This window comes from Heliangelus exortis, chromosome 2 (genome assembly GCF_036169615.1).
Source record: "Heliangelus exortis chromosome 2, bHelExo1.hap1, whole genome shotgun sequence".
NCBI lineage: Eukaryota > Metazoa > Chordata > Aves > Apodiformes > Trochilidae > Heliangelus > Heliangelus exortis.
In genome coordinates this window covers 29,753,982-29,781,514 of record NC_092423.1, presented here as the reverse complement: position 1 = coordinate 29,781,514, position 27,533 = coordinate 29,753,982, and the positions used below count along the sequence as shown (strand labels likewise).

The 27,533-nt window shown below is 38.9% G+C and overlaps 2 protein-coding genes across 3 annotated transcripts in view; one reads left to right on the top strand and one right to left on the bottom strand.

Moving 5' to 3' along the window:
* The window catches only part of BZW2 (basic leucine zipper and W2 domains 2), a 55,134-nt gene extending 51,739 nt beyond the window's left edge, over positions 1–3,395 (bottom strand). Inside the window, exon 1 of one of the 2 annotated variants that reach the window (XM_071735376.1) lies at positions 3,273–3,395. The gene's annotated coding sequence lies outside the window, so the exon portion shown is untranslated. Of the gene's footprint in view, positions 1–2,570; positions 2,708–3,272 lie in introns of those variants that run through there. The other variant, XM_071735375.1, reaches the window with a different exon arrangement.
* ANKMY2 (ankyrin repeat and MYND domain containing 2) lies at positions 2,949–25,786 on the top strand. Its single transcript, XM_071735373.1, has 10 exons — positions 2,949–3,192; positions 6,250–6,314; positions 12,612–12,750; positions 14,553–14,651; positions 16,696–16,856; positions 17,946–18,160; positions 19,318–19,453; positions 21,327–21,455; positions 21,846–21,987; positions 22,538–25,786. The coding sequence occupies exons 1-10, from the start codon at positions 3,126–3,128 to the stop codon at positions 22,759–22,761; spliced, it is 1,377 nt and encodes a 458-aa protein (XP_071591474.1). The 5' UTR covers positions 2,949–3,125; the 3' UTR covers positions 22,762–25,786.
* Positions 25,787–27,533: the final 1,747 nt, after the last annotated feature.

The following is a 27,533-nucleotide window of genomic DNA, read 5'->3' as shown; positions in this document are numbered from 1 at the left end:
TTACTGTATTGTATATTGTATTATTAATACTCAGTGAAAGAAATCCTTTGTATTTTCTTGTATAGACCTTGTTCGCAACAGCTGCAGAAAACATCAGGTGTTTAGGATCACCCACACACAGATTACAATAGCATTTAATTTCCCAGGAGCTGAATTGCACACACTCAAACCAGCATATCAGAGGGGAAAAAAACATCACCACTTCTACCTTCTTTGCAAATCAAGTCTCAGACGTGTAAACTGATGAGGAAATAAGGAATGTTTCATGTGTAACATTTATAATTAGATTTCTAAACAATACTGAGTCGCAGTAAGGTTAATGTCCTGTTCCCCCTGTAACACCCACAACTGAAATTATTAATTAACACACAGTAATACCCACAACCTAAATACCTGTAGCAACCAGATACAGGAGATAAAAGAAAAGAGATTAAGGGGCAAGACACAAAAGTACAGAACCTACACTTTCATATTCCAGTTCCATGCCCTGACACAGACCCCCTACACCACCTTGAAAAAATGACTTGCTGCCTTCATGCTTCAAACTCTACACACAAAATGGAGGCAACAAAGCTTCATTACCTCATCACCATCTCGCAAGATAAACCAAAGGTTGAGAAATGCCTGCAGACGACTGGACTGAAGGTTGTACAGAAGTTTTCCATAGGTGAGAGAAAGAAACGTTTTTATCTAGTGTTGAAATATTTCTTTACCCTTACAGATGGATCACTCTTGCAGCCTTAGTCACCCAGTGAGCTCCAGTGAGGCTGCCAAGGAAAAATTTGTTTGCCTGTTCACTCTATGAACTAGTGAGCAATAAAACCACTGACATTCTTGCATTAAAAAACAAGTAACAACAACAACAAAAAAATCTACTAATATAATATGCATATTCTTATACACTGAATGCCTAACTTTTTTTTTAATATGGAAGGAAGCTTGTAGAGTCCTATTATTCAATGATGTAACAGAGATTATCATTGTACTATAACATAAAAAATTGTTCAGGGTGGGCAGAATTCACACCCTGTAGTGAAGCAACAAAAGACCACTGAAACCCTAATTTCAGCCTTCACATTGAGCCAGGAACGGACTTCTGTTAGCACCACATGGACACATCTTTCTGGACCAGAATAAAAAAAGCATTTTTATCTTGAAGGCATTCCTTCCTATTTTTTTTCCAATTAAAAATTCAAGGGAATATGTTATAATCTGAATCCCAAAACAATTTATCTCTCATTTACACTTGTTGAATCAAGTAAAACTAGATGGTGGTACATCGCTGTATTTCTGTGAGTTTCAAAAATAGAAAACTACAGAATTTGACTGTTTTGTTAAAATAAAATTTTATCACATTTTGGTTTATGAAGATACGCCAGATTCTGAGACCATGCTCTTCTATACCCAGGAAGCAACCAACAGGACTTCACTTCTGAAAGTCAGTCAAGCAATTAACAAATGTGAAAACAAAGAACAAGTGATTAGTATTTGAAAGATTCCGATACATACGTAGCCATGAGATGACCTACAAGCACTAAAAAAAAAAAAAATTAAAAAAATTGGTAATAATAAAAAAATATAATCAGCTTGCTGATACGGCTATGCCTTCAAAAAATCAGTACCAGGAAAAATTCTGTTCCTTAAAAGAAAGGATACAGAAATTACACATCAAAGAGCGGGGCACAGGAGGATGAAAAGTCACCGCCAAGTACTATGGTTCTGCTTTTCTTTTTCGTACAAACAAGCAGAAATCAAGGATGTTCAACCTCAGTCTCTGCTCTCACTGGGGATCTGCAGGATCATCCCTATGCCGCCCCAGCTGCAGATGGACGAGTGGAAAGTTGGACCGGTAACAAAGATCGTTTTTCCACCGACGGTTTAATTTTAGAAAGGCGCTAACAAAAGGCACAGCTCTGAACACCCCAAACGCGTTGTTTCCCTTCCCAATTCATCAAAGTCTGCTTCACTTTGGAGACACGATGCCGTGATACAACCAGCGCTTTGTTCGCTCGCTTTAACCCAATAAACACCTTTTCCTGCCTAGAAAAAAACAACACCCCGCAAACCGATGCCATAAAAAGCCAAGAAGGCAGCCCCCTCGGATGGACAGGCGGCCGGGCACCAGGACGGGCCAGACACGGCTGCCAGCCCGCCCGCCCGCACACCTAAAGCCGCTCGCTCCGGGGGCCTCGGGGCTCCCAGCCGGTTCCCCCCAAAGGACGCCCAGGCACTTCGCCCCTCGAAGCGGTCAGGCAGCCGAAGAGGCGAAGGCGGCAGGGTCGCGCAAACCCGCGGGCGGCAGCATTTCTACGGTCCGGCTTCACCCCGTCGCCGGCACCCGTTCACCCCCTCGCCGCGGTGCCCGCCCGGCCCCGCGATGGCCGCCGCGAAGAGGCCCCGCGACTCATTTGCCCGCCCGGCGCTGCCCCGCTGCCCGCCCGCCCGGGCAGAGCCGTAGCGGGACTAAGGCGCCGTTCCCGCCCGGCGGCGGCCGCGATCTCCGCGTGGAGAACCGGCCAGGAGAGGCGCCCGCCCGCCCGCTAGCTCGCTTGCCCGCCCGCCCGCCGCACCTGTCGAGTGGTTGCACGGTCCGGGTAGGGGAGGGCAGGCGCTAAGGCAAGCGGCAGCGGCGGCAGCAGACAATGGAGGAGTGAAGGACGGACACATTGACACACGGGCGCCTCTGAGGCCGCCCCCTCCGCCCGGCCGCACCACCGCGGCACCTCCCCGGGAGAGCACAGGGATGAAGCTGAAGGGAAGCCAGACAGAAAGGGACAAAAGAGAAGAAATCGCTTTTCTCAACTTCAAAATGAGGGATAAGAGAGGAACAATCTCCTTCTCTCCGGCGGCGCAGAGCTGGGAAGGCGGCGGAAGACAAGAGCTGGCATTAAATTTCCCCCACGCGGCAATGATAATGGTTTACCCCGCGGCCGGCCCTTCGTGAGGCGGAGCTGAAGGAGGAAGTCGCCATGAGAAGCGGGGTGGAGGCGGGCACCGCCGGGCTGGTCATAGGGAAGGGGTGGTTTGGGGGTGCTGCCGCCTCTGGGCTGGCGCCGCGGCCGGGGTGAGCTCGCCTCGCCAGGCGGCACCGTCCCGACTCCGGCTTAGCGTCTGTGGCAGGCGGTATGGCTCCCCCCAAGAGAGGTGACCTGAGTGCGGAGGAGAAGGACTTATTGGGAGTGATCGCCACAGGTGAGCCTGGTCCGGCTCTCGCCCCTCCGCGGCAGTGGACGGTAGTGCCGCCCCGGCGGGCTTGGCCCTGGCGCCTTTACCTCCTCGTCGCGGGCTGGCGAGGCTGCCGCCGCCGCCTAACTCGGCGAAGGCTACACGGCGCTGTGCCCTGTTCTGCTGCTGTGGGCTGGGCCTTGTCGCAGCTCCGGCGGGCCTAGTAGATAGAGCCCGGACGGGTCCCTTTCCCCCGCTGTTTGCTGTCACAGTCTCCGGGGGCAGCAGACAGGCCCCGGCCCCTCGGTGGGGCGCCGCGGCCGTTGCTGGCAGCGCCGCAGCCGTTACTGGCCGAGCTGCCGCCCTTCTCGGGGTCCGTGCCACGGGCCGGCCTGCCCACCAGGCTCGGCTTCGGGCCCCGGCCCCCTTCTCCCGAAGGGGAAATGGCTGCGCCCCAGGCAGTGAGAGCGCCTTTCTCTTTCGCACTGCCCGTAGGTGGGACAGCCCTGTGTCAGCCGGGGAGCGTAAGGGGGCTGCTTGTCAGGCCTTAAGGGGATCCCTGCGCGATGGTGTTGGGGCTGGGGAAGCCCAGCTGCGAGGGTATGACTCGGCCAAAAAAAGCTTACATCTTTATTGTGTGTCTTTATATTATGTACATTGATATTTATCTACTGACTTAATATGCGCAAAAAAATTAATATATGTTTTCTTGGGTATAATGCAGCTCCTTAACCTGTTACAGATTTTCTTCAGTGCTAGATCTGGCTGTCTTTACAGATGGGGTGTTCTTAAATTAACAACACTTGAGCTTGTTCAGGGTATCGAGCATCTCATATTCCGTAAACTGTTTTATTTTGCATTTTATGTGTTTCAGTTTCAACCAGGTTATGCAGTGCATATGCTTATTGCTTGGGGGCTTTCTGTCATGCTTGCTGTAACAGTTGGGTTTCATGGTCCAGCAGCATGAATTTCACAGCCCTTTCTAAATAGTTATACTCCAAACGGTATTTTGAGTGATGTTTGTTAGTTGGAGGTAAACTAAAAACATGCAATGTGCTCCATGCACTTCCATATGTAGCTTTGGAGGTAATCTGAATCCATAAGATATGGTATTTATCATTTTGGGGCTTTGCTCTTCATGATGTTAAGATCTTCCTCTATCAGAGACACAAGCATAGGACAGTCAGTAATGGATTTATTGAGGCTCAGAATCGGTTTGATTGACTCACTTTAATCAGAATTTCAGGCCTTTCTCTTGCAGATGCTTCTGTGTAACTTAACTAATGCTTATGATTAGAGTCATGGGATAATTCAGGTTGGAAGGGACCTCAGAAGGTCTTTAGGCCAACCTCCTGCTCAAAACAGGTCAGCTGTGAGGTCAAAAGAGGTTGCTCTGGAATTCATCCAATCAGGCCTTGAAAACTTCCAAGGATGGAGACTGCGTCATGTCTCTGTGCGACCTTTTCTGCTGCCTTACTGTGCTCATAGTGAAAATCTTTTCCCTTATGTCCAGTCTGAAGCTTCTTTTTCTTTCAACTGCTGCTTCTTGTCTCTTACCATCCTACCACACACTAACAGCCTGACTCCCAACTTTAAGCTCTAGCCAATGCCAGGTGTCTGTCTTCTGTCATATTAGTGTCTTGTTTGGAAATCTTTCAGTGTTTTATTATGTAGAACTCTGAACTTGTAAATACAACATTAATTTCCTTTACTTGCATTAAAATTTACTTTTAGATCACCACTTGAAGACTTGCTGTTTCTGATGTTTGCTTTTTTGATTGGATGTTCTTTCTAAAACTACTCCAGCTCCTAAGAAGCTCTTATGTGTTTAAACAAAATAAATATATTTAGGGAAGTAAAATAGTTGAAAGTGCCCCGACTGTTGTAAGTGTATTTTACTGGGTCCTCATTAAAGGTGTGAGATGACCCAGGTGACTGGCTTTCTTTCCTAAAACAATTAATTAAAAAAAAAGGAAACACGTTTAATATAGTAAAATCATGCCAAAAGCTTAATGGAAATAAATTATTTCTAGTATTTGTGAATATTTTTAATTAGCCAAAATTTAAGTTGCAAGAGCTGCTTTGCTGAAAACTTGCAGGAAGAGCACCTCCCTGTGATACAGTGAGGATAAGCATAAAGCCTGTCATGAAAGTGAGGGATGGAAGGCATATTTTATTCAGCATATCTCTGTGGTTGGCAGAGTTTTGTTTGATTGAATTAATGATCAGAAGTTTCTGTTCACTTGAAATAAATTTAATTCCTGAAATTTAGTATCTATGATTATTCTTTCATTTCTGTTAGTTTGAATGCCTGTTGAAGTTACATTGACAGTCATGAAAAGGACTTGAGAGGGCTTTAAATCATATTCGTGGATCTCTTGGCTTAACTGTTAGAATTCTTGTGACAAATTGAAAAAAATAAAAGTTATGGCCTATATTTCCTTGCACATATTTTTTTTCACACTTCAGCCTACTTATGCATTTGGCAATTTTTAGAAATGTTAGTGATCAAGTTACCTTGGTCCTTTTCCTTTCCACTTTTATTCTTTATCACTAAATTCTTTCCACTTCTCTGGACCTGTGAGGTGGAGTGTGGAAATACTCAGGTTTAAACAGGAAAGGAGATGTGGGTAAATACCAAACCTGTTTCTTTATGACTAGAAAAGTCTTTGTAACAGGGCAGTCTTCTTTTATGAGAATTTACTCTAATCTTAGATGTGTGATTTTTCAAAAAGGTTTATACATACATACGTACAGTTTATAAATATATTAGTGTCCTATTCTTATGTGTCTGTAGATCAGTTGCTTTACAAAAAATGGATGTATACTTTTAGTTCTTGATCTCAGACTGCTCTTTGATGTTGTGGTTTCTTGACTTCTAGCTTCTAGAAAAGAATATTGTTCATTCCTAGGCCTCTTCACTAGGTGTGATTGATTTATTGATAGTTAATCTATATTCCAGGTGGCTAATCTGAAAATATTTTGATTCTAATCAAGAATGGAACTGAACTTTTACCTCTTGGTTCTCAATTTGTTCTGTTTCTCACTCCCCTTTTCTCTCTCTTTGTCCTTTTTTAATTAAAGGAAACACCGAGGAGGCTGGAAGGCTACTGGGCAGCAAGAATGTCCGTGTCAATTGCTTGGATGAGGTACAGAGAAATTGTAAAAAAAACATTATGCTGGGTTTAGTGAGGAAAATACTAGGCCTGAAGGCGTTCTTATTGTTAAATAATATTGCTATACAGATTTCTGGAAATTAGAATTATTCTGAAGATATTTCTAGCCTGCAGCTGAATAATAAACTCTTTTTAAAGAAAGTTTAAAGAGTAATACTACTTTGGTACTCTAGAGTACTCTACTAGTACTACACTCTTGTTTTTCCTCAAGTTCCAACATGAGCTTTGGTGTCAGTAAGGTGACACTGCAGCAAAACACACGGGGGTGCTTCCTGACTTCTTGTCACCTCTACCAAATTGTAGTCCCTCAGTTTAGGTAGCTGCAGACAGCAGGGATAAAGAATACCTGTCCCATCTCACATTTGCATCTCATAACCCAAAGCCTTATCTCTGCAGAACCATAAATGTACTCTATGGGTGAACAGCTAGGTCAAAGTAGAAAATACAGTCTTTTGCAGACACAGATGTGATAGACATACAGAAGATAAAATCCTTAAGTGCTACCTGAAGATGTGAGAAAGTTATTGAAGAAAGGAACCTTGTATGGTGTTCCTGTTTCCTCTTCTTTTTATGTTTTTTAAAGCATGCAACATCAATATGAAATGTAACATAGAAAAAAAACTAATTGCCCAGCATGCATGTTGGATCAGTCTTTAATTTATCAATTTATATGTCAATTGCAGTTTTTTCCAACTTCACAACTAGAAAGTCTCTAGTTCAGCCTCCCACTCAAAGAAGGTTCTGCTCCAAGGTCAGATGAGCTTTAACCTGTCTGGCCTTCTAAGCCTCCAGGGGTGGAGACTGTACAGTCTTTCTGGACAACTTGTTCATGTATTTACTGTTCTTACAGTGAAAATGTTTTTCCTTATATCTGAACCTTTATTTCAACTTATGTTCATTGCCTATTGCTCTCCTGCCACTATAACTGAAGAGTTTGGCTCTGTTTTATCAATGATCTTCATGTAGGTGCTGACAGGGTCCCATGAAAGGCATTTCATCTCTAGTCTGAACAATCCCAGTTCCTGCAGCCTCTCTTGACTGCCCAAGTTTTCACTCTTTGAGCACATCTTGGTGGTAGTCTTGGTGCTGAAATTGCAGCAGTTTATTCATGTCTTTGTTGTATTGGAAGGCCCAAAGGTCAACGGGATATTGTAGGTGTGGTCTTGTGAATGCTGAGTGAAGGAAAGCTATCCCTTAATGTTCCTGGAATATTGTTCATCTTTTTTTTTGTGCTGCCAACATCCATTTTTCTGATTGTTTTGCAATACAGTTAAATATTTAAACCTTGATTTCTTGTGTGTGTGTTTCAACAAGTTTCTGAACCTTCCTGTAAACTCTAGAAACCCAATGTACAATATAATACAATATAAGTATATTTGTAAGTGGGCTTTATTGTGTGGACTTTAAAATCCTTTAGGGTAGTTGCTGAGCTAGTGCTGAAAAACTGCACCCTTGATGCAGTATTAGCACAAAATACAGCAATACTGTTGAGAGAATATGGTTTATTAATAGTAACCATAACTCAGCTATGCCTCTAGATATTGTTAAAGAAGAAATGTTATTAACAGGACTTGCCTAATGCTCACATCTGACTGAATACACTCAAGGCAATGTACTTCTTCCAGTCTCCTTTTTATCCCCCAGACTGGTATCTAGTGATGTATAAGAGCTCCAAAGGGCTCGAATTTAGGATTCTTAATCCATCAGTCTTCTCACATTGACTTTTACAGTTTTTCTGTTATAAACCATATCTATATATAAATAGTGTGTAAAACACTAGTTATCCACTAGTTTCAACTGTTCCTCCATGTTGCCATAGTTGGAGACCACTCTGAATGTATTGGGTCTTATTTTCTTATGTTTGTCCTGAAATTAACATTATTATTTATATTACTACTGTTAATTATTTTATTAATGTTAGTAAATGAGGAAACAGAGCCCTGAAAATTGAATGCTTAGCTATTGAAATGGGAGCATAATTCACTTGGGAACAAAGATCTCATTTCCTTCCTTATAAGACCTTTTTACATGAGATCTAGAGAATGAGCATGGGTTTAATGTTGTTCTCTTCTCCTTGTGGTACAGCAAACATGCAGAATTTAATAATGTTCACAGCCTAGAGAATCCACAGCACCCAGAAGCAGGCCATTACATATTGCACTCCCCAATTTTAATAAATAAACACATAAGGTGTCCCTTTTATTTTTGGTTTGATGTATTGTAATTTCCTAGATCTGCTTTCCTCTAGATTGAAAACTACTGACAATCATCAGCAGTCTTTCTCCAGGACTTACACAAGAACCAAATAATGGTTTAACATCTTCCAAATGCATTGACTTTTTAATTATCCTGCCAGAAGTTGTGTCACTTCAGTAATTGAACTATAATCATGGATCTTTTCCAAATACATTCCAGCTGTTTCAGCTTCTTCCTTCAAAAATGTAGGCAATAGCTGGATGCAGAGTTTCAGCATTGCTTCTGTTGTTACATTAAAAAAAAAAAAAAAAATATTGCTCCCCTAAGTCTCCTTTGCTTTTGCTGTCTGTGTACCAAGACTCCATTGCCACACACCTCCTCCTGTCTGCAGTGCTCTACTGGGAGCATAGATCACTTGAAATCAAAGACCCCTTTATGCAAATAAGTTTCACAGATGATGCCCAGCTTTCAGAAGTTTGTAGATACCTGGGAGATACAATCCTGTTTTTTCCCCAGCATCTTTTCTGACCAAATCAAATTATTTTGTTGTTTGTTTCTTTGTTGATTTAAATAAAGGAATGGTATTTAGGCTTACATCACTATCTTTATGAAGACAAAGAAAGCTCCTCCACAAAGCTTGTCTTCAACAACCTGACTCTGGCAACTTTAAATCTTTAGGGGCATTTAAATCAAGGTGTCCCAAAATATAGGGACAAATGGATGAGCAGTGGAAATGGATGCTAAATAAACATAAATATATTTCATTTAAATGCACACTGCTGAGTCCTCTATAGTCCTATTTTAGAAGTGGCTGCTAATTTGGATGTGTGGTATGGAAGAAAGTGATTTGCTTTTTCCTGGGAGTACAGAGGTTGTAAATAGTGTCTTGACTTCATGTTGGCAGTTTGCTGACTTTTAGCCACACCCTGAAAATGGGTGGAGTTAGATACTTCAGATTAGTATGGAAAGGCATTCTAGAGGAAGCACATGGTTTTTTTAGTTGTGGAAGTTCCCTTCAGTCATGGTGGTAGTTAAGATTGCAAAGGAGCAGCATAGCACTACAATCTATATTTAAAATAATTTAATTCATATTAATTTTATATAAGGAACTATCATTTGGCATTAGCAGCATTACTTTTTTCCTCTAATTCCGCAGTTCACTTTGTAATATAGTGCATCTTTTGGAAGTGGTCAACTTCTGTGTGCTAATGGCAGAACTGAATGTTTTCTGGGAATTACAGCAGCAGCCTGCTTATTAGTGTATGAGATACGTGTAGCTTTAGTCCTAGTAATTATGCTCAGTGAATGGGTTGAACTATCCCTGTGATCCAGTTGATCTCTCTTTTGTAGTGTGAACTTCTTATGCTAGCAGAAAATGCCCAGATCCTTGGCCTTTATTGAAGAGAAAGTTCTGTCTTTGATAGTTTTTTTTTTTACATAGTATTTAAAAATAGGCAAATCAAAGAAAATTCAACAGCTATTAAGAATTATCTGGTTTCAGCTCAGGTCACTGACTCATGTAGAGTTTAACTTCACTGCAGATGAACAGAAAGATCATCAGAGAATTCTAATGTATTGCATATGTGAAACCAGCAGCTTAGCAGGATGACTGTAAAGGAGAATTATAGCTATGATAGACATATCTACACATAAACAATATTTCATATTCTAATTAGATCATACTTGGATATAGCTAAAATGATTTGTACTTGTATATGTTGACTACCTTCCAAATCCTGCTTGCAGTATGTTCAGGTAGGTAAGAGGAATCTCATTCAAAAGATTTAAGGACTTAAATCAAGTGAAAATTCAAGTAGCGTGTTTCTAGACTAGCAGCATTCAGTACTATTTCTGTTAAAAGTTGGAGACATTTTTGCAATCCAGTTTCAAATATCTACCTGAACTAGTCTTAAAGAATGGGTCTGATTTTAATAGTGCTCTTCTATTTTATTTAGGAGAGTTTATCTTGAAGGCATTCCTTGACTGGTATTTCTGTGTTCTTCTGATGCCAGCTCTTCTTGCATCATTTGTTTCCATTTCAGGAACTTTCCAAATATCGGCCAAAAAGAAAAAGTCAAGTCTCTAGTCTTAGTGTTTATTTTGTAATTTTATGGATGAATAGAACTGCTATAGTTGCCTGAATTTGAGCAATAAAATTAGGCACTCTCTGCATGTTAATGTCAGGCTGGGTTCTTCATTATAAAATGTGCTGGGAAGGGGAGAGGTGGATGCTTTAACAGTGTCAGCATACAGGTGTCTACAGCAATTTTTCAGCTCAGGTTATTACAGTTTTCCCCTTTTCTCCCTTTCACCTCTGATCTCACCACTAGTGAGGTAGTTAGGTTTCCCCCATGCACAGTTGTGCTGTACCCCACTGTCTCCTGAGGGAGCCACTCCAGTGTAATCCAGTCCATGGATGCTGCAATTTGGCCAAGTTTTCACAGCTGAGGAGGAAGAAGGGTGGAGTGAGCAGGAGATGTAAAACACTGTTGGAAGCACATGGATTCCTCTATTCTCTTTAGTAAGACAAGTCTATGGGGATATTTCAGCAGCAAATTACCAGCAGGTTATCCACATATATATACACATTAATTTGTGTTCTTACACAGTCATCTTTAACGTTTGAATGCTCACAGCATAGTGAGTTTTTCTGTCAAATTTGCACCATTTTCCCCTGCTCTTGTTCCCCAGCCACCCTCCTCAATTGCTCTGGTCAACAAAGGCTGAGAAACAGTGTTGTTGAAAACTTTCTCCATAGTTCCTTCTCCGTAGCAATGTCTAAAGACACTGCAAACTATTTCCATTGTGCCAGTCACCTGTACAGGGAATACTTGTAGCCCTACATAAGATGGGCAGTGTTAGTTTTGCTCTCTGTAATTCATGTAACATCCCTACAAAGTAAACAAGAAACTGGGAAAACTAATTTTTGCTCTAGAGAATGAACTTGAAAGAATGGAGTTTTGGACAGAGAAATTATATATAGTAGCTGCTAGAAACTTGATTCTTCATCTCATGTTTTTCTAATCTTCAGGAAGTTTTTGAAAATTACTAATTTTATTGGGTTTTATTCTGTCATGAGTTAAAATTAGTATATTAAGGCTGAAACTGACATTTAGGTGATTTCAGAATATCACACTAGCTTGCATTTACAGATCTACAGTAATGGTGTACATAAAGGTATTTGTGCACACAGCCTAAATATGCCAAAATAAAAGGAAGAAAATACAATTTTTATGTCTTTCAGGGACAAACTGAAGCACTCTCCCTTGTATTCAGTGCTAGAGAATGTTCTTGAGCAATTACTGTGTCTTGGCTGATAGCATGAATCCTGACTGGATGTTAAGTGAGAATAAATAGCATGTTGGAAAGACTGTATCAAATTCCAAAAATGGAATGTCATGCAATTTTCTCAAACAGAAATGTGCTTCTCCCTGCCCTTTGAGAGAGAGAGAAAGCCTGCAATAGCAATTCACCATAGTTCTGAAAACTTCCCCTAGTGTTTGCCAGGTTTGCACTTAAAATAACACCAGTACAAGTGTTATAAAAACTTGATGCCAGCCTTGCTGAAGCTGATCTTTTTTGTAATGGTGCAATTTATCATAAGGAAAGGTTTGAGACTGTGTGGTTGTGAAAGCATGGTTGGAGCTGTGTGCTTTTACAAGGGCTTTCAGAGCTCTGGCTGTGGTAAGATGCCAGGCACGCTAGAGAAAGGGTGGATAAATAGGAGAGAGGAGGGTAGCACAATTACCAGTAATGATGACTGAAAAGGAGCAAGATGCATTTCAGATACTAAAGGTCTTGTTAATGGTAAAACTACTCCTAATTTTCTTGTTGCTTATCATGTAACACAAGGAGAAAAGCCACAACTTAGAAACCTAACATTTTATAAAGCAGGTTTCTCCTGCTATAGCAGAAGCATTAGTTCTCTTTAACATTAATGTCTTATACAAGAGCTTAATGACAAACTGGTGGTAAATGAAAGTTAAAATTTTCCTATTACCAGCAGGCTGGAGATCAAGAGAAATAACAAATTCTTTTTTCTGAATGCTGTTTTCTTCCTCTTTCATTTGTCAGCATGGCATGACCCCGCTAATGCATGCGGCGTACAAAGGGAAAGTAGACATGTGCAGGTTGCTCTTGAGACATGGAGCTGATGTTAACTGCAATGAACATGAGCATGGATATACTGCCTTGATGTTTGCTGGACTTTCAGGTAACTTGCAATCTGCCATATATTCATAATTTAAAGAAAAATGTTGACATGTTTTTGTTATTTAGGTTTAGTGAATTTAGATTTTGCATGAACCAGGTCAGGACCAGTAGAATCATCAGGACAGTGGGACAGGAGAGCTACTGTTCAGACTTGAGATCTTTTTCATATAAAATTTTATTTTCTTCAGCATTTTGTGGCATAAAGTCTGCCTGTACTTTGTCCTGTTTGTTACAGATCTCAAAATTCAGTCTTCCATGAGAGTTTTTTTGTACAGTGGGACAAATAGTGTTTAATTATACTGTGTTATACTGAAAAAGATGCTGCACCAAACTTTCTTTTTTGGGGACTACAAATCAGTAGCTTTTAGTAATATTTGAGAGTTGTCAAAACAATCCAGTATTTCTGAAATTTTGCCTTTCTCCTATGTTATTTTTGCAGCTATAGATATGGACTTGTAAAAAATTAATTACTAAGTTCTGAAAATGTGTTTTCTCACCTTAATTTTCCCTCTCACATTTTTTTTTTTATTGAGTGGTTATAGCTCCTGTCTCAAGTGGTAGTTCAGAGTTTTCTTCCTGCTATTCTTTTTCCCTGATGAAACAACAGTTATTTCCTTGAGTGAGAAAGGCACTACATAAAAAAACATCGCTCCTTCTGGGGGATATATTAGATTTGAAAATATGAGGTTATTTTTAGTATCTTCTTTACTAGGCCACTTAGGTCTTCCCAAAAAGGAGATTCTAGAGAGGTAAGATTTCTAAGCAGGTAGAATTTACACTCTGCCTTCTTCTATTTTAAGTATAAAAAAAGAAAGGCTTATGTGTGTATACGAGCCTTAGCTGGCAAATCAGATTGCTTTTTTACTAAAACCTTGGTAAATTTCAGTATTTCACGGCATTGAGCAATATCAGAACTGCAGCAGAGAGATTGGAACAAACTCTAGAGGTTGTTAAATCACTGCAGCTTTATGGAAAATGCTGGATTTTTACCATTTTCTCACAGCTGAGCCTAACCTGTCATCCTGTTTGAATGCTTCTGAAGGTCTGTTTTCTGTGAGTGCAGAAGGTGCATGAGCACTACTGACGCAACGCCTTTGTTTCTAAATCAGAAGCATTCATTTCCATCCACCACCCACTTTTTTTTTGCATTCACTTTTCTGTTACTTAACACATGCACAAAAGCTGATAAAGTAAGAATACCTTTGAAAGCAGAACCAGCATGAGTGGTGACAAGTGTCCTTATTAGCCTCTAAAGGGCACCAATTAAGTCATCTAATCTTCCCATCAAATTTTAGCTTCATTTTCCTTGGTATTTAGCCCAGTCTGAACACCCAGTTCCCACTGTAGAGAAAGGAACAATCTGTTCTCTTCTCTATGCTCCTGCTACATAATAGTACTGGATTTGTTTTTCTTCTTAGAATAGAAAATGTTGTAGTTGAACTGTCAAACTAAATTAGTAGAATTTGCTTCTATACTGCTATCCAGAGGGACCGAGCTCTAAAGCAGTTCTGTGCATATGACTCCCATAAGCTCCATGGGGAGCTGAATGTGTGTTGGGGAGGGCAGAGTTACACACTCCCTGAATTTAGTTTTTACCTTGGTTTGACCTTCTGGAACCATTAAGAGGCAGTGCCGTACCTTTCTCATAATCCATTCTCAAAATAATGACTTTAAGAACACTCATTTCCCTCTGTGTTATTCCTGTACTTAAATAAATTCACCCCTAGGTTTTCTTCAACATATAAAGAATTACAAGTTCTGGTTTGTTCTCTCTCATTCCCCGTATCTTCCCCCAATATTCAGGAAACAAAGAAATCACCTGGATGATGTTAGAAGCTGGAGCAGAGACTGATGTTGTCAACTCTGTGGGAAGGACAGCAGCTCAGATGGCTGCTTTTGTGGGTAAGGTGAAAGTCTATATTAAGTTCCTAAATTCATAAACTAAAACATTATATTCTGATGCTTTTTATTAGAGGAACACTATTTAATGAACCATTCTGAACCGATGCAGTTCTTCAGCTTTTTTTTTTTTCTACATTTCATCCTGTAACAGAGTCAAATTGTGTTCTATTTCCATGCTGTTTCATAAAAGCACAAATTATCCATCTGTAAGAATAGTTGCTGCTGTTCTCCAAGCATGCAAGTTTTTGCAGCATCACTGCTTTTGCAATAGTAAGAGAGGAAGCTGGTGACATCTGAGGTGTCAGAAGTGTGGGGCTCTGCTTCCACAGTACAAAGTGAACAGTTGGAGCTTCCCGTGTGGGAACATAGCCTGGGAGCCAGGAACTCTCATCTGAGCTTTGCCATGAGCATGCTGTATGCTAGTGGCTGAGTAACCTCCTGTCCTCCCTCTGAGTTTGGGAAAGGGAGAAGTCACAGAACTTGTTCTGAGTAAGTACTTACTGACCTGAACTTGGCCAGATCAAGATAAAAGATTTGTCATTGCAGTATGATCACACATTTGTCCTGTGTGATCATGGGCAAGACATGGAGCCAGGCTTTTTTCTGTTATGTTTCTTTTTCTTGTCTTTTTTTTTCTGAACCCTTTTTATGTCTTGTTCTAGTGCTCCTTTTTCTCCATTTATAGCAAAGACATGATAAGATATCACCATAAAAGGTGGAGTAATTTTAAGGGCTTGGCTATTGCTATCCAGATGACCTTCCTGACAACTGAAAATGTGGACCTGTGTTTTCATTTCAATGCAACTTGGTTTGAAATGTCTGAGAAGCCTATTGCAAGTCCATTAAGTGTTCTGGATTCAAGAGCCTAACTCACCATTTGGATTTACTTCCTTAAGGAGGGAGTGCAGTTTCAAATTCAATGATATCTCATTCTGGTCTTTTAAAGAGGAATATATTGACATTACTTGCTTGAGGTTCAGCCAGCAAAACCCTAACTCTTTGCTTAATATGTCAGAGAAGTCCACTCCTATCAATCAAGTCTACTTTGGATTTGCAGAGTCTTTTCCAATGTGATGCCAAATTGAGTTGTTAGTGAATGGAGAATGTTATCTCTGACATAATTTTTAAGAGTTCTTGTTTAAAATTGCAACATGTCACCAAGAGAGAATAAATATTTTGAGGCATACTGAGATACGCTGCTCTGTAAAAGTCTTGAGCATTCAAATTCATTCTTGTTAATTTTTATTCTCTGTCCAATCAACATTAATTCATCTGTCTGTATGTGGGAAGTTAGGACACTTCTTCCCCTGCCATTTGTCTTTCACTGTGCTTTATTAGCTTAGAACACTCTCTTCAACAACAGCAGTATTTTAAATGTTGGAGTTTGGTTGGCTGTGTCTTACTCTACTGATTAATAGGATTAGTGCCAAGAGAAATCAGTCCATTTAAAGAATATGGCCTTGAACTAGAGAAGCTAAATTTTACTTTCCCTTTAGCTAAGAAATCCATCATATTGTCAGATGTAGAAAACAAGAAGCAGGTGTAATTTCAGGCCTTTTTTTTTTTTTTTTTTTTTTTTTGGTAAATTTTAATTTTAAGCATGTTTTGTTGTGTAACTTCTGCCACTTTAGGTTAATACACTACTGTCTGTTTCAGGTCTGAAAAGTTAAAAATGTCAACGCACATGTAGAGAACCTTTCTTGAGAAATTTAACATCAGTATGGCAATACTAATATAGTGAAACTCTGGGGAGAAATACCTATTCTAGTAGTTTTGACTTACCAGGGAAAGAGGATGTAGGAACTGGACAGAGTTCTCAAAATGAAATTTCAAGATGTCATTCCCTGCTGGGAGTCAGTAAGTTACAACATTGCCTGAATGTTAAAGAATGGCAAGAGTTGTGTGTTACCAGAGCAAAGCAGATCATGCTAAGCTCCTGTGTGAGTAATTCTCGCCTGTATTGCTTACATTACATTTGGGTTTAGGTCTTTTTTTAGATTATTTTTTCATGTTATTGTTGTATTGTTTTGTTCTGTGCCTTTAGGTCAGCATGACTGTGTGACTGTCATCAATAACTTCTTTCCACGTGAAAGGCTGGACTACTATACTAAACCACAAGGCTTGGATAAAGAACCAAAACTGCCAGTAAAATTAGCTGGGCCTCTACATAAAATTATTACTACAACTAACATGCATCCTGTTAAGGTGGAGTAATATGTAAATTGTAGGTGTTTGCTAACATGGGAACAGTTTCTCTATGTCAGAAAGCATTTAGTCCAGTTGAGATAAAAAGCATTATCCTGTAATTCAGATGCTTCTGAAAATGAATTGGGTTCCACATTTAGACATGTTTTAAAAATGAAGCTATTTCCATGTTCATGTACACCAGAATCTTGAACTCACACATTAAAGTGGAGGGTTGTTTTGTTTTTTTTTTATCATCAATAGCTTTCTTTTTTGACTTTCTTATTTTCCTAGCTCCACTTGAAGTGGAAACATAGTTCAATGTCCTTCCTATCTTAACAAAATCTCCTTCTTCTCTCAATGCCTGTCTCTTTCTACCTTCAGCACTGGTTCACCATAGTAACATCTGCTGCTGCTTTTTCTGAAAGTACGGGCAGGAGCTATTTATTTTTGCCTCCCAGTATATTTGCTGAAAAGAATGTTGGTTTATTCCTTCTGTGTAGTTCAGAGAAGTTAATACACTTAAATTCAAAGACAAGTTCCTTGAGCATGCCATTCAAAGTCAGGAACTTGTCAACAGTTGCCAACCAGGTATCTACAGCACATAAAAACAGTAATGTGCCAGTGGCAGCTGATGTAGTGAGCAGAGTCTACAGTTGCTTCTTAAAATGGTTAGTGCTTTACTGGTCTGCCTGAAGTGCTCCTAAATTATGTGAGGCTGATGTATTCCATGAAGCTGCTTAAATCATACAACTTCAACTTACTTCAGGTGTTCAAAAGGAAAGAGATTTTTAGGGAAGTGTATGGTAGTATTTGTAACTGCTTTTTTGAAATAATTTTTGATACTTCAGATTCTTATACTGAAAAAATCCTTATGATTTTTAACACAAGTCTTAATTTTAAATGTTACTTGTATGGGAACTGTGAATTACAGTATACTAAATAATGACTGAAAAAAGAACGGGCAAACTGGTTAAGACAGAAGAAGGGGAATATTAGAAACTCCACTGAAGTTTAGCTCCAATGAGCTGTATAGCCTGTAATGCTAATGCACAAGTCTAAAAATATTAGTTCCTAACTGAATTACATTTCCTTCAATCTTTTTCACAGATTGTGTTATTGGTAAAAGAGAACCCTCTATTGGCCGAAGTAGAAGCACTGCAGAAATGTTACAGGGTTCTAGATTTAATTTGTGAAAAATGTATGAAGCAGAAAGATATGAATGAAGTACTTGCTATGAAAATGCACTACATCAGTTGCATCTTCCAGAAATGTATTACATTCTTGAAAGAGCGAGAGGATAAATTAGATGGATTTATCAAAAGGTAGGTAATTCTACAGAGAGGTCTGAAGGTGTATGTATGAACCAGCTTTAGAGATAACAGAAAAGAAAACTGTAATAATAGATTGGGTTGTCTTGGATAAAGGCTATGGCAAGTAAATTTGGAAATAATCCTAGCTGCAGTCACTTTAGGGTGGTACTGACTCCTTTTTTTTTTTTCTGACTGATGTGGCATTGGCCTTTTCATGGGGTACAAAAGAAACATTCCTAGATTTTCAGCTCCCTGCTGCGATTGATTAGAATTTGGCAGTCACACATCAGCTATGAAGCAGCAGACAGCAACATGTGGTGGAGGAAAAGCAGAATGATAGGCTTGAAAAAAAGAATTTCTCAATGTCTGATCCAGATCATCCAAACATTTTTTTTGCCGATTTGCTCTCCAGCAGTGATAGAGGGTGACAATTTTTTTTTCAAAAACACTTAAGCAACAAAGAACTACAAATCTCACTGACTCAGGATGAGACTTGAACTCTTAAGTTACCTAGATATATCTCCAGAATCTACTCAGAGCTACAAAACCAGCTGCATGATCATAAGTATCAAAGTAAGTGCCCTGAGTTTTGGAAGGATTACTTTCCCTATATACCTCAGTAAATTTGTGTGTGATAATGAAACCATATCACACAGAAATTATAAATAATGAAGTCAGCTTTCACATACTTAAATCAGTGATTCATCAGTGATCCATACAAAAAAGTAGGAGCCAAGCAGATAAATGGAGAGGACTATGACACATTATTAATCATAAGTAAAGTAGATTTTATATTTTAAAATATTGTGCATTCTGGAGTGCTTATTTTTACAATCCTTATTTTTAAATACACAAAATATTTTTTTTTTCTGTGTCAGTCTGATATTGATATTATTCTACTTGGAGATAGTTATTTTTTTTCTCTGTGCAGTTGAATTAGTAAGTAGTGGTTTCAGAGCGTACATTCAGTTATTTTATATTTCCTAATGATTGTACATTACAATAAAAATAATTCTATTTGCATTTTAAAAACATTAGCATATGAAATTGCCAAATTGTATTGAATTTTAATTCTTCTCTGTAAATTCAAAGAGGACAGCATGCTGTGTATTTGTTTTTGAACATTTACTGTGTGACTTCCTATTTGATTTTGGTTTTAAAAAATTTAGTCTCTTGAAAGGGAGAGAGAAGGATGGTTTCCCTGTATATCAAGAAAAGTTAATTCGAGAAAGTATCCGAAAGTTTCCTTACTGTGAAGCTACATTGCTCCAGCAACTTGTGAGAAGTATTGCTCCTGTTGAAATAGTAAGTTTTTCCTATCAAGAAAATACTATCAAAGCTACTTGCATAGTAAATTCAGTTTGAACTTAGCCATTTTTCTGCTGCTCAGCTTCTGCAATGTGTTCTGTTAAGCAATGGTTTTTTGATGTCCTGAACTTTCTGGCAAACTGCTATACCTGTTGCAGGGGAATACTCTAAAATACTTCAGTGGGGTTTTTTTGTTCCCATTAGGAATGCTTAAATATGTCATCTTCTAAAGAAAATTGAAACATTTGGATTTGTGTTTGGGCTTTCTTTCCCCACTCTGAGATTTCTGTTGAGTTTTCCTTTGCCAGTTCAGTTCTACAGATTATAGAGTCAGCCACAGATGAAACTCATTTTGCGTTTTTTTTTTTTCACAATGTCTAAATTCAAGATAAAACAATTTCCTAGATTTAATGCATCTGTTATTTATGGCGTACATGAAAAGCTGGTAATATATGGTGGTAGAAAAATTAAAAAAAAAAACGTTCTGTGATGCTCCTTTTATCACCAGGGAGAGGCAAGATAATGTGATGCAGTATAGAGCAAAATGTTTATCCAAATTTGGAAATCAAAATTACAAATAAAAAAAAATCTAGCTTCAGTTTTCCTCATGTGCTTTTGCTAGCACAAGTCTTCATTACAGTAGTGCTGATCAGTTCATAATAAATCTTACACAAGATTTAATATTTTTTAAGAATGTTCTCTTTGATCTGTGAAAGCTAGATGTTACATGCACTAACACTGAGGAAGTGGTATAATTTTGTGATGTTTTTGGATCATGCTTGATGAATTAAAAATAGCTTCCATTTTAAGTGGCTCCAGTCTACTAAAAAGTCCTGAGGCTTAATGTGATCCCTACTGTTTGTCTAGGGCAGAAAAATAAGCACAGTGTGAAAACATAAGCCATCATGATGCATTAAGACTTGCTTTATGGCAAAAGTTTTCCTTTCCTGTCCCATTTTTGTTTGGGTTTTGGGTTTTTTTGTTTGTTTCTTTTTCTCTTTTTTTTTTTCCAGAAGAGCTTGCAGTCTTTTCTGCCTTCTCTCTTCAAAGAAAAATGGGTTTGTTGCACTGGATTTCTGTCCATTTTGCAGAATTGGGAAGGAGGACATGCTATAAATTTTTAATTGTTTGGACCTCTGGCACACACAATTTGGATTCAGTCTGAAGATCTCAGCAGTATCGTAGTATTTACGATCATACATATCCTTTAGTCTGACAGTTTAAAGGACTACTTAGAGATGGAGAAGCTTGGCATTTTTTTCCTTTAATGTTTACATCATTGCCAAGAGAATATTCATAATACATGGTTGCCAGTAAAATATACTAAATCTTACTGTTTATATTGCCTGGGGAAGATACTGCAAATAATACATAATAATAATACACAGATCATTGTTTTGAAGATTCTGAGTTGGGACTATTTGGTTTGCAGTATCTGAGTACATAGAACACAGTAGTCACATCAGTGACAAGTAAAATATCTTTGTGTGCCAGCTCAGGAACTAATCTGGACAAACCTGCTGCTTATGATCTACAAGTGGATGACCAGTGTGTAAAGAACACTTGAGTTCATTAGTACATAATAATATAGAGTAAAAAAATAATAATTTTTTCCTTCCTTCTATAGCAGATGATGAGTAAGTTTACTTAGGTAAAAAAAGAAAATTACCTAGCCATATAAATGTTAGGCTGTGCATGTTAGCTGAAGTTCTATGATTTAGTTTTGTGTTCTTGCTGTTGCAGCACCTTCAGTGAGACTGCAGCTGGATGCTTGGAAGCTTTCAGAGTTCTTGTTTTTTTCTATTGCGTGTCTCTCTTCATGATAATGTTGGGTTTTAATCTCTTTACCACCTCTTGTCTTACCTTGTAGGGTTCTGATCCTACTGCTTTTTCTGTACTTACACAAGCTATTACTGGCCAAGTGGGTTTTGTGGATGCCGAATTCTGTACAACTTGTGGGGGAAAGGGAGCAGACAAAAGATGCTCAGTATGTAAAATGGTAAGCGCTCATAAATAGTTACAATGAATCACAGAAAAGTGCCACTGAGGTGCTGAGGATTTTGAGTGCTTTGCTGTTTACCTCTAGACTACAAGGAATGACATGTATGTGCCTATACTGGAAATGTGTAAGCCACCTACTGCTGGGAGATGTAGTTTTCTGAGTAGAACTTGGATTTGCAGGTATGTATGTTTAGGAATTAAGAGTGTAGGCTTTCTGTTTGCTCAAGAGTTTACAAAATACTGAGTTTTATATAAGTTGAAGTCACTCCATAAGACATAAAAAATTGCTTAAAAATACCACAGAGAGGCTTAACTTGCTACACTGTAAAAAAGCAAGAATATAGTTGGTTTTTTTAAAAGATGAATTGATAGCTCTGTTAACTTTCAGGTGATGTACTGCGACCAGAACTGCCAGAAAATTCACTGGTTTACCCACAAAAAAGTCTGCAAGACCCTGAAGGAAATTCATGAGAAACAAGAACTAGAAGCTGCCAAAGAAAAAAGGAAACAAGAAAAAAAGCAAATGAAAGGTTAGGATCTGTAGTTTGCTTGCTAAAACTAATGCTGCATTAACTGCACGACAAGGAAGAGAAGTAATAGGTCTTAAAATCTGTAACAGCTGAAGGTGAAAGAAAAATCTTTGTTTTAACATAACAGCATACCTACATTTGTTGGAATTCTAGTCTTTTAATTTACAAAAGCTGTGGACTTTCTAAAATCTATTCTTTAATGGTGGGTTTATGAAGGCTTCTACAACTAAAGCATTCTGAATTACACTTAACTGTTTCAAAATCCAAATATTTAATCAAAATCACGTGAGTTTCATGTCGTTCTGACTTTTGCTGGAGATGTTAGGACAAGTTGGATAGGAAGAAAGCAGCCCCACTCCTCTTAACCAGCCTCTCTACCAACTTAGGTAGAACTCTAGTTTCTCATCTCTTTTTTGTTAAAGCATGGTTAAATTAATCACTTTTGTAATCTTTGCAAAGTTTCTTAGTGTTTGTTACTTTTCAATAATAAAAATGTTTGTTTGCAGATGAGGTGCCAGTTTACTTATGATGCAATTTCTTATTTGTTCAGATGAAGTGCAACTAGTAGAGGGTAGTTCTACAAGTGAAGAACAGTCAGTTCCTGGTCCAGATGCTGCCAAAGAAGTGGATCCAAATCATGCTACTAAGTGTACAGAAGAACCTGAGTTTACCAAAGAGACGGAGCCGCTAGCCCTGCATCCTGAAAGTCCACTGGAAAGTGAGACTGACTTAGCTGACATTTCTCTTCAAAAATTTCAAGATTCTGAGGAATAAAAAGAGGGTAGGAAGGGACTAATTGTTCTGGCTATGTCCCTGTACCTCAAGGGTCCTAGAGCATTTTTTTATGCTTACCATGTATGAGTTCTTACAAAATAGCTTATGCAAGACTCCTTTTGAGAGACAGCACATCTCTTCATCATGAGATGAGATAAATACTTGCTCATCTGTAAGTATTTCAGATTCTGTTGTAGACTGTCAAATTATGTATTTATTAACTGATAAAAGTGTCATAGCTCTATCTTTATGTATATCAACAGTGAGCATAGTGAAAATCTATGAGCACCTGTGGTTAATCAGCCACTCAGTGAAAAATAAAAGAGCATTTGATTTGGATTATTCATGTTCTCAGAACCTAAAATCGATTTCAGTTGTAATTTCCATTTTTTTTTTTTTCTGCAAGCACACAGAATTGTAGTTAAGAGCATTGGGAAGCAAACTATTGAATTTCTTAGCACCATTTTATGAAGCTTTATATAAAAGAATTCAGTAGCAGTTGAGTTTCTGAACTACTCATCTGAATTCTCAGCTGTTCATGACATTACTATAAATATTTTTGACTAGTGGCAACGATGGCATCTATTTTGTGTGGCAATTTTATTAAATGGTACTGCTATTTCATTTGTTTCAAGCTGACTGTGAAATGGGTGTTTCAAGAGAATTATTTCACTATTGGTTTGGTCAGGAATATTCCAAGTTTGTCAAAGTCCAATGAAGGGAAGATCAGACTTGAAGTATTTTAACTGACAAGACTATCAGTTTCTAAATCTCAGTTTTCGGGTGAAAATGCCTTAGAGCCCACTGGGATGTCACTTATGAATTATTTCATAAACATAAAAGATGCTTAATACTGCTTATGGTGAACCAGGTCACAGTGAATTAAATGTGAAAATTCATGTGTGCATTGGTACAACTGGGATTTCACTTACCCTTTCAACTAAATACCACGTCTAGAACCCTGCTCCCCTTAACTGTCCTGTTTTCAGTCAGATTTACTACTTTGTCTTGGGAAATCAGTGGGAATGCCACAACCAAAAATAACACTTGCTGCATAAGGATGGCAACAGTCGAGGCTCTCTAATTGTTGGATGAGTAGCAGGTATTTTGGACATGGCAGTATCCTTCAGCTTTGAGGAATAATGACCATCCTCAAAAATGCTTTTAATTTTTTACTGTTTAATATATTGAAAGTGTTTATTTAATATTCTATAAACTGTAAGAGTGAGGATGCATATATGCAGCTGTGCAGGGAGTATACCTCTGTTTTTAATTTCAAGGATTAGAAAAATAGATTGTGAAGAATAAAGGGAATTTTTTTTAAAGAAGGGAGCTGAGTGGCAATTCTTGTTTACTGCATCTGTTAATGGCTGCTGGGAACATAGTTGCATTCTGGTTTGACAGGTGTGGGGCTCCTGTGGTTCAGGTGTTCAAGTTTAATTTAGTGACAACTGGCAAACGAGATGCATGTGTGGAACTTAAATATGGAGTCATGATGTAGCCACCATCCACTCTTAGGAATGCAGAAATGCTGCTGGTTCTCTAGTGCACACGCAGTATTTGGGGCTCACTGGGATGTGTCACTCTTCAAGGTTTCTCTGTAAATGGAAACCCTTTAGGATGAGTGATTCCCACATTCAGAAGTGTTCATATCACAAATCCTGCTTTCATTCTGCCATGCTGGGCCTTTCCTTGATAAAAAAGAAAAGCCCAAAACATAGAAAAAAATACAAACATTGGAAATACATATGAAATATGCAGATTATGAAGTTGTGGTCTCATTATAGCTTGAAAAGCCTTTGAAGTCACTGTGAGCAGAGGCTGCCATGCTTCCTTCTCTTCACTGACTCTCAGATGCACACTGACTCTCCAGAGCTACCTCTGCCTTCCTCAGCCTGAGCTGGAAACAGCTCTTCCATTGGGAGATCATGGTTGATATCCCTGCATAAAGTTGGGATAGTCACTAGCCCTTGTGTAATCATGAAATGGAGGAAACATCTCATGTGATGTGCTACTTACAAGGTAGCACATTCTACTTAAAGTAGAATGAAATTCATCTGCAATTGACTGATTAAGCAAGGTTTTATGTGACAGAATGGCTGCAGAGTGCAAAGCCAACAGACCCACTTGCACTTACAAGGGTGTGTGATTTTTTTTTTCCCCTCCACTAGGAGCTTCTACAGCTGGTTTCCTAGGTGTAAGAATATAGCAGCTGTCTAGTCTGCTTCATCACAGTCCTTGTTCCCTAGTTCACTTTTAGAGTAAGTGATTTTCTTGTATTTTCTCTCTCTTCTACTCTTTACCTTAGGAAATCTAATTGAATTAAGATATTATGAAAGCTGCTAAATCTGAGCATGTCTTCTAGTCAACTAAATGTTGCATGTTCAAATTTTTGATGCAGGTAAGTTTTCTTCATCTGACTAAAGGGAATTATCATCAAATTTAGAAATTACCTTTGTAATTTGAGTAATTTTTTTAATATAAAAGTGAACTGCTCCTTTTGCACTAGTGACTCTAAAACAGACTCAAGTCTTTTGGCAAAGCTCAAATGGATGGGTAAATGAAAAGCACTGTCTTTTACATAAGGTGGACATGTTGGCAAACCATTGTTCTACTGACTTGTAGCTTGTGGGAAAACCTCTAACATGAACCACAAATGTTAACAGGTAGCAAAATGAAGAGCTTATGGATGCCAGGGCATGGTGGAGTTATTTTTTTGTATGCAACATTATATTTTTGTATGACAATTATGGCACACCTGTATGCAACAGTGGAGGGCCAAAAATCTAAGAGGTTTTGTTGGACTTTTCATCATGAAAGATTATACATGTATAAATCAACTCATCGTCTTCTCCTTGGAGCCCATCTGTATGCTCAAAAAGTTTACAAGAAGCTATGTTTCAATTCTTTAACAGCTACTCCTGTAAAATGTATCTTTTCTTTTTGAAATTATATTATTAGGGGAAAATGCTATATTACTTGTTAGAAAAGATTCTGTAATAAAATACTTTATCTTTAAACATTACATTGCAGCATTCTCTGAGTGGAAAACTGAAACAATTCTTCCTTTCATTCAATTTTAATTAAGACAAGGGCAGAAAAATATTCCTGGCCAGAAATACTGTGCCTCTGTTTGATCCAAACAGTTGAAATAAATGCAGTTTACTCTGAAATTACATTACTTACTACCTTAGTCTAGCTCCCAGTTCCAAGTCTGGGATACAGTCTGCTTTCAGAGAAATGTTTAAGTTCAGCCTTTTCTATGTCTGACATGTAAAATATACAGATTCTGAGATTGAAATTGCTGCTATGAAGGGATTACATCATAGACTTCCTCCATGAGACAGTCAGCTGCCAGAGCTAAAAGACTGAAAACAAACTAGGGATTAGAGTTACTAAATACTGGGGAGGACCTATTCAAGAAAATCTGTTAGCCAAAGCCCAGTTTGATCCAGCTTCTTTGTAGACTGATTCAATTTGAGATATTAAAGATTCTTGAAACCTAATAAAAAACCAAGGTGTGGATCTACCCTTTAGAACCACAAAGATGGAGCTAATTTAAGGACATTTACAAAATGCGTGGAATGGGAAGCAAGGAAAAATAGGGAAGTTAAAATCAAAAAGGAGATAATCTAACAACAAAAAGATTAAAGGAATGACAAGAGGTAGCAAAGGTTTAACTCTGTCCCTTATATCTGGAATAGCACTCCCAGTCCCAGTACAGAGTGGGATCTGTGGATCTGCTGAAAGGACCTGGGGGTCGTGGTGGGCAACAAGCTCACCTGGAGCCATCAGTATGCCCTGGCAGCATTGAAGGAAATGGTGCAGTACATCAAAGAAGCCAAAAGACAGAACAGCAGATCAAGGGTGTAATTATTCTACTTGAGTTGGCAGCTGCTAGGGCACATCTAGAATATTGTGTTACGTTTTGGTCCACTCAGATCAAGACGTTAAAAAACGAGGGGTCCAGCAAGGACGCCACGGTGATGATCACAGGATTGGAGACATTTGGTTTATTCAGCCCAGAGAAAAGGCAACCTGTGCAGATGAAATTACATCTGAATATAAGAAAAAAATACTCTGGAGTGCAACTAAAGACTAGAAGAGTTGCCAGGGAGTGGTGGTACTTCCCTCACCGGAAATACTTGACTCACTTTGACAGAGCACTGAATAATCTCAGACCTTCTTTCAACTGGAAGGACTACTACCTGCTGTGTCCAGTTCTGGAGTCTCCAAAGACTCCAAGTCATCCAAAGACATGGATGTGTTGGAGCATGTCCAGAGAAGGGTCACAAGGATGATCAGAGGGCTGGAGCACTTCTCCTCTGAAGACAGACTGAGAGAGTTGGGGTTGTTCAGTCTGGAGAGGAGAAGGCTCCAAGGAGAAATTTTTAAGGCCAGGCTGGACAGGACTCTGAGCAACTTGATCTAGTGGGAGGTGTCCCTGCCCAAGGCAGGAGGGTTGGAGCTAGATGATCTTAAAGGTCCCTTCCAACCCTGAAAATTCTGTGATTCTATTCTATAATCTCCAGAGATGTCTACCAACTTAGTCCTGTGATTCTGGGTTAACTTTGTAGAGAAAGAGGGACCTCAGAAGACAAGCCACAGGCTGAAGAAAGCATTTGATACATCAGAAAGCATTGGCTTAGCTTTTGGCAGAATGGAGGGAGGAAGATGTGAAGAAATGTATTATCTTCCATATTTATAGAAGATAAAGATGTGCTTGTGCACATCTCCCACTAGCTTCTGTGGTGGTAACAGCCTTAAGAAGC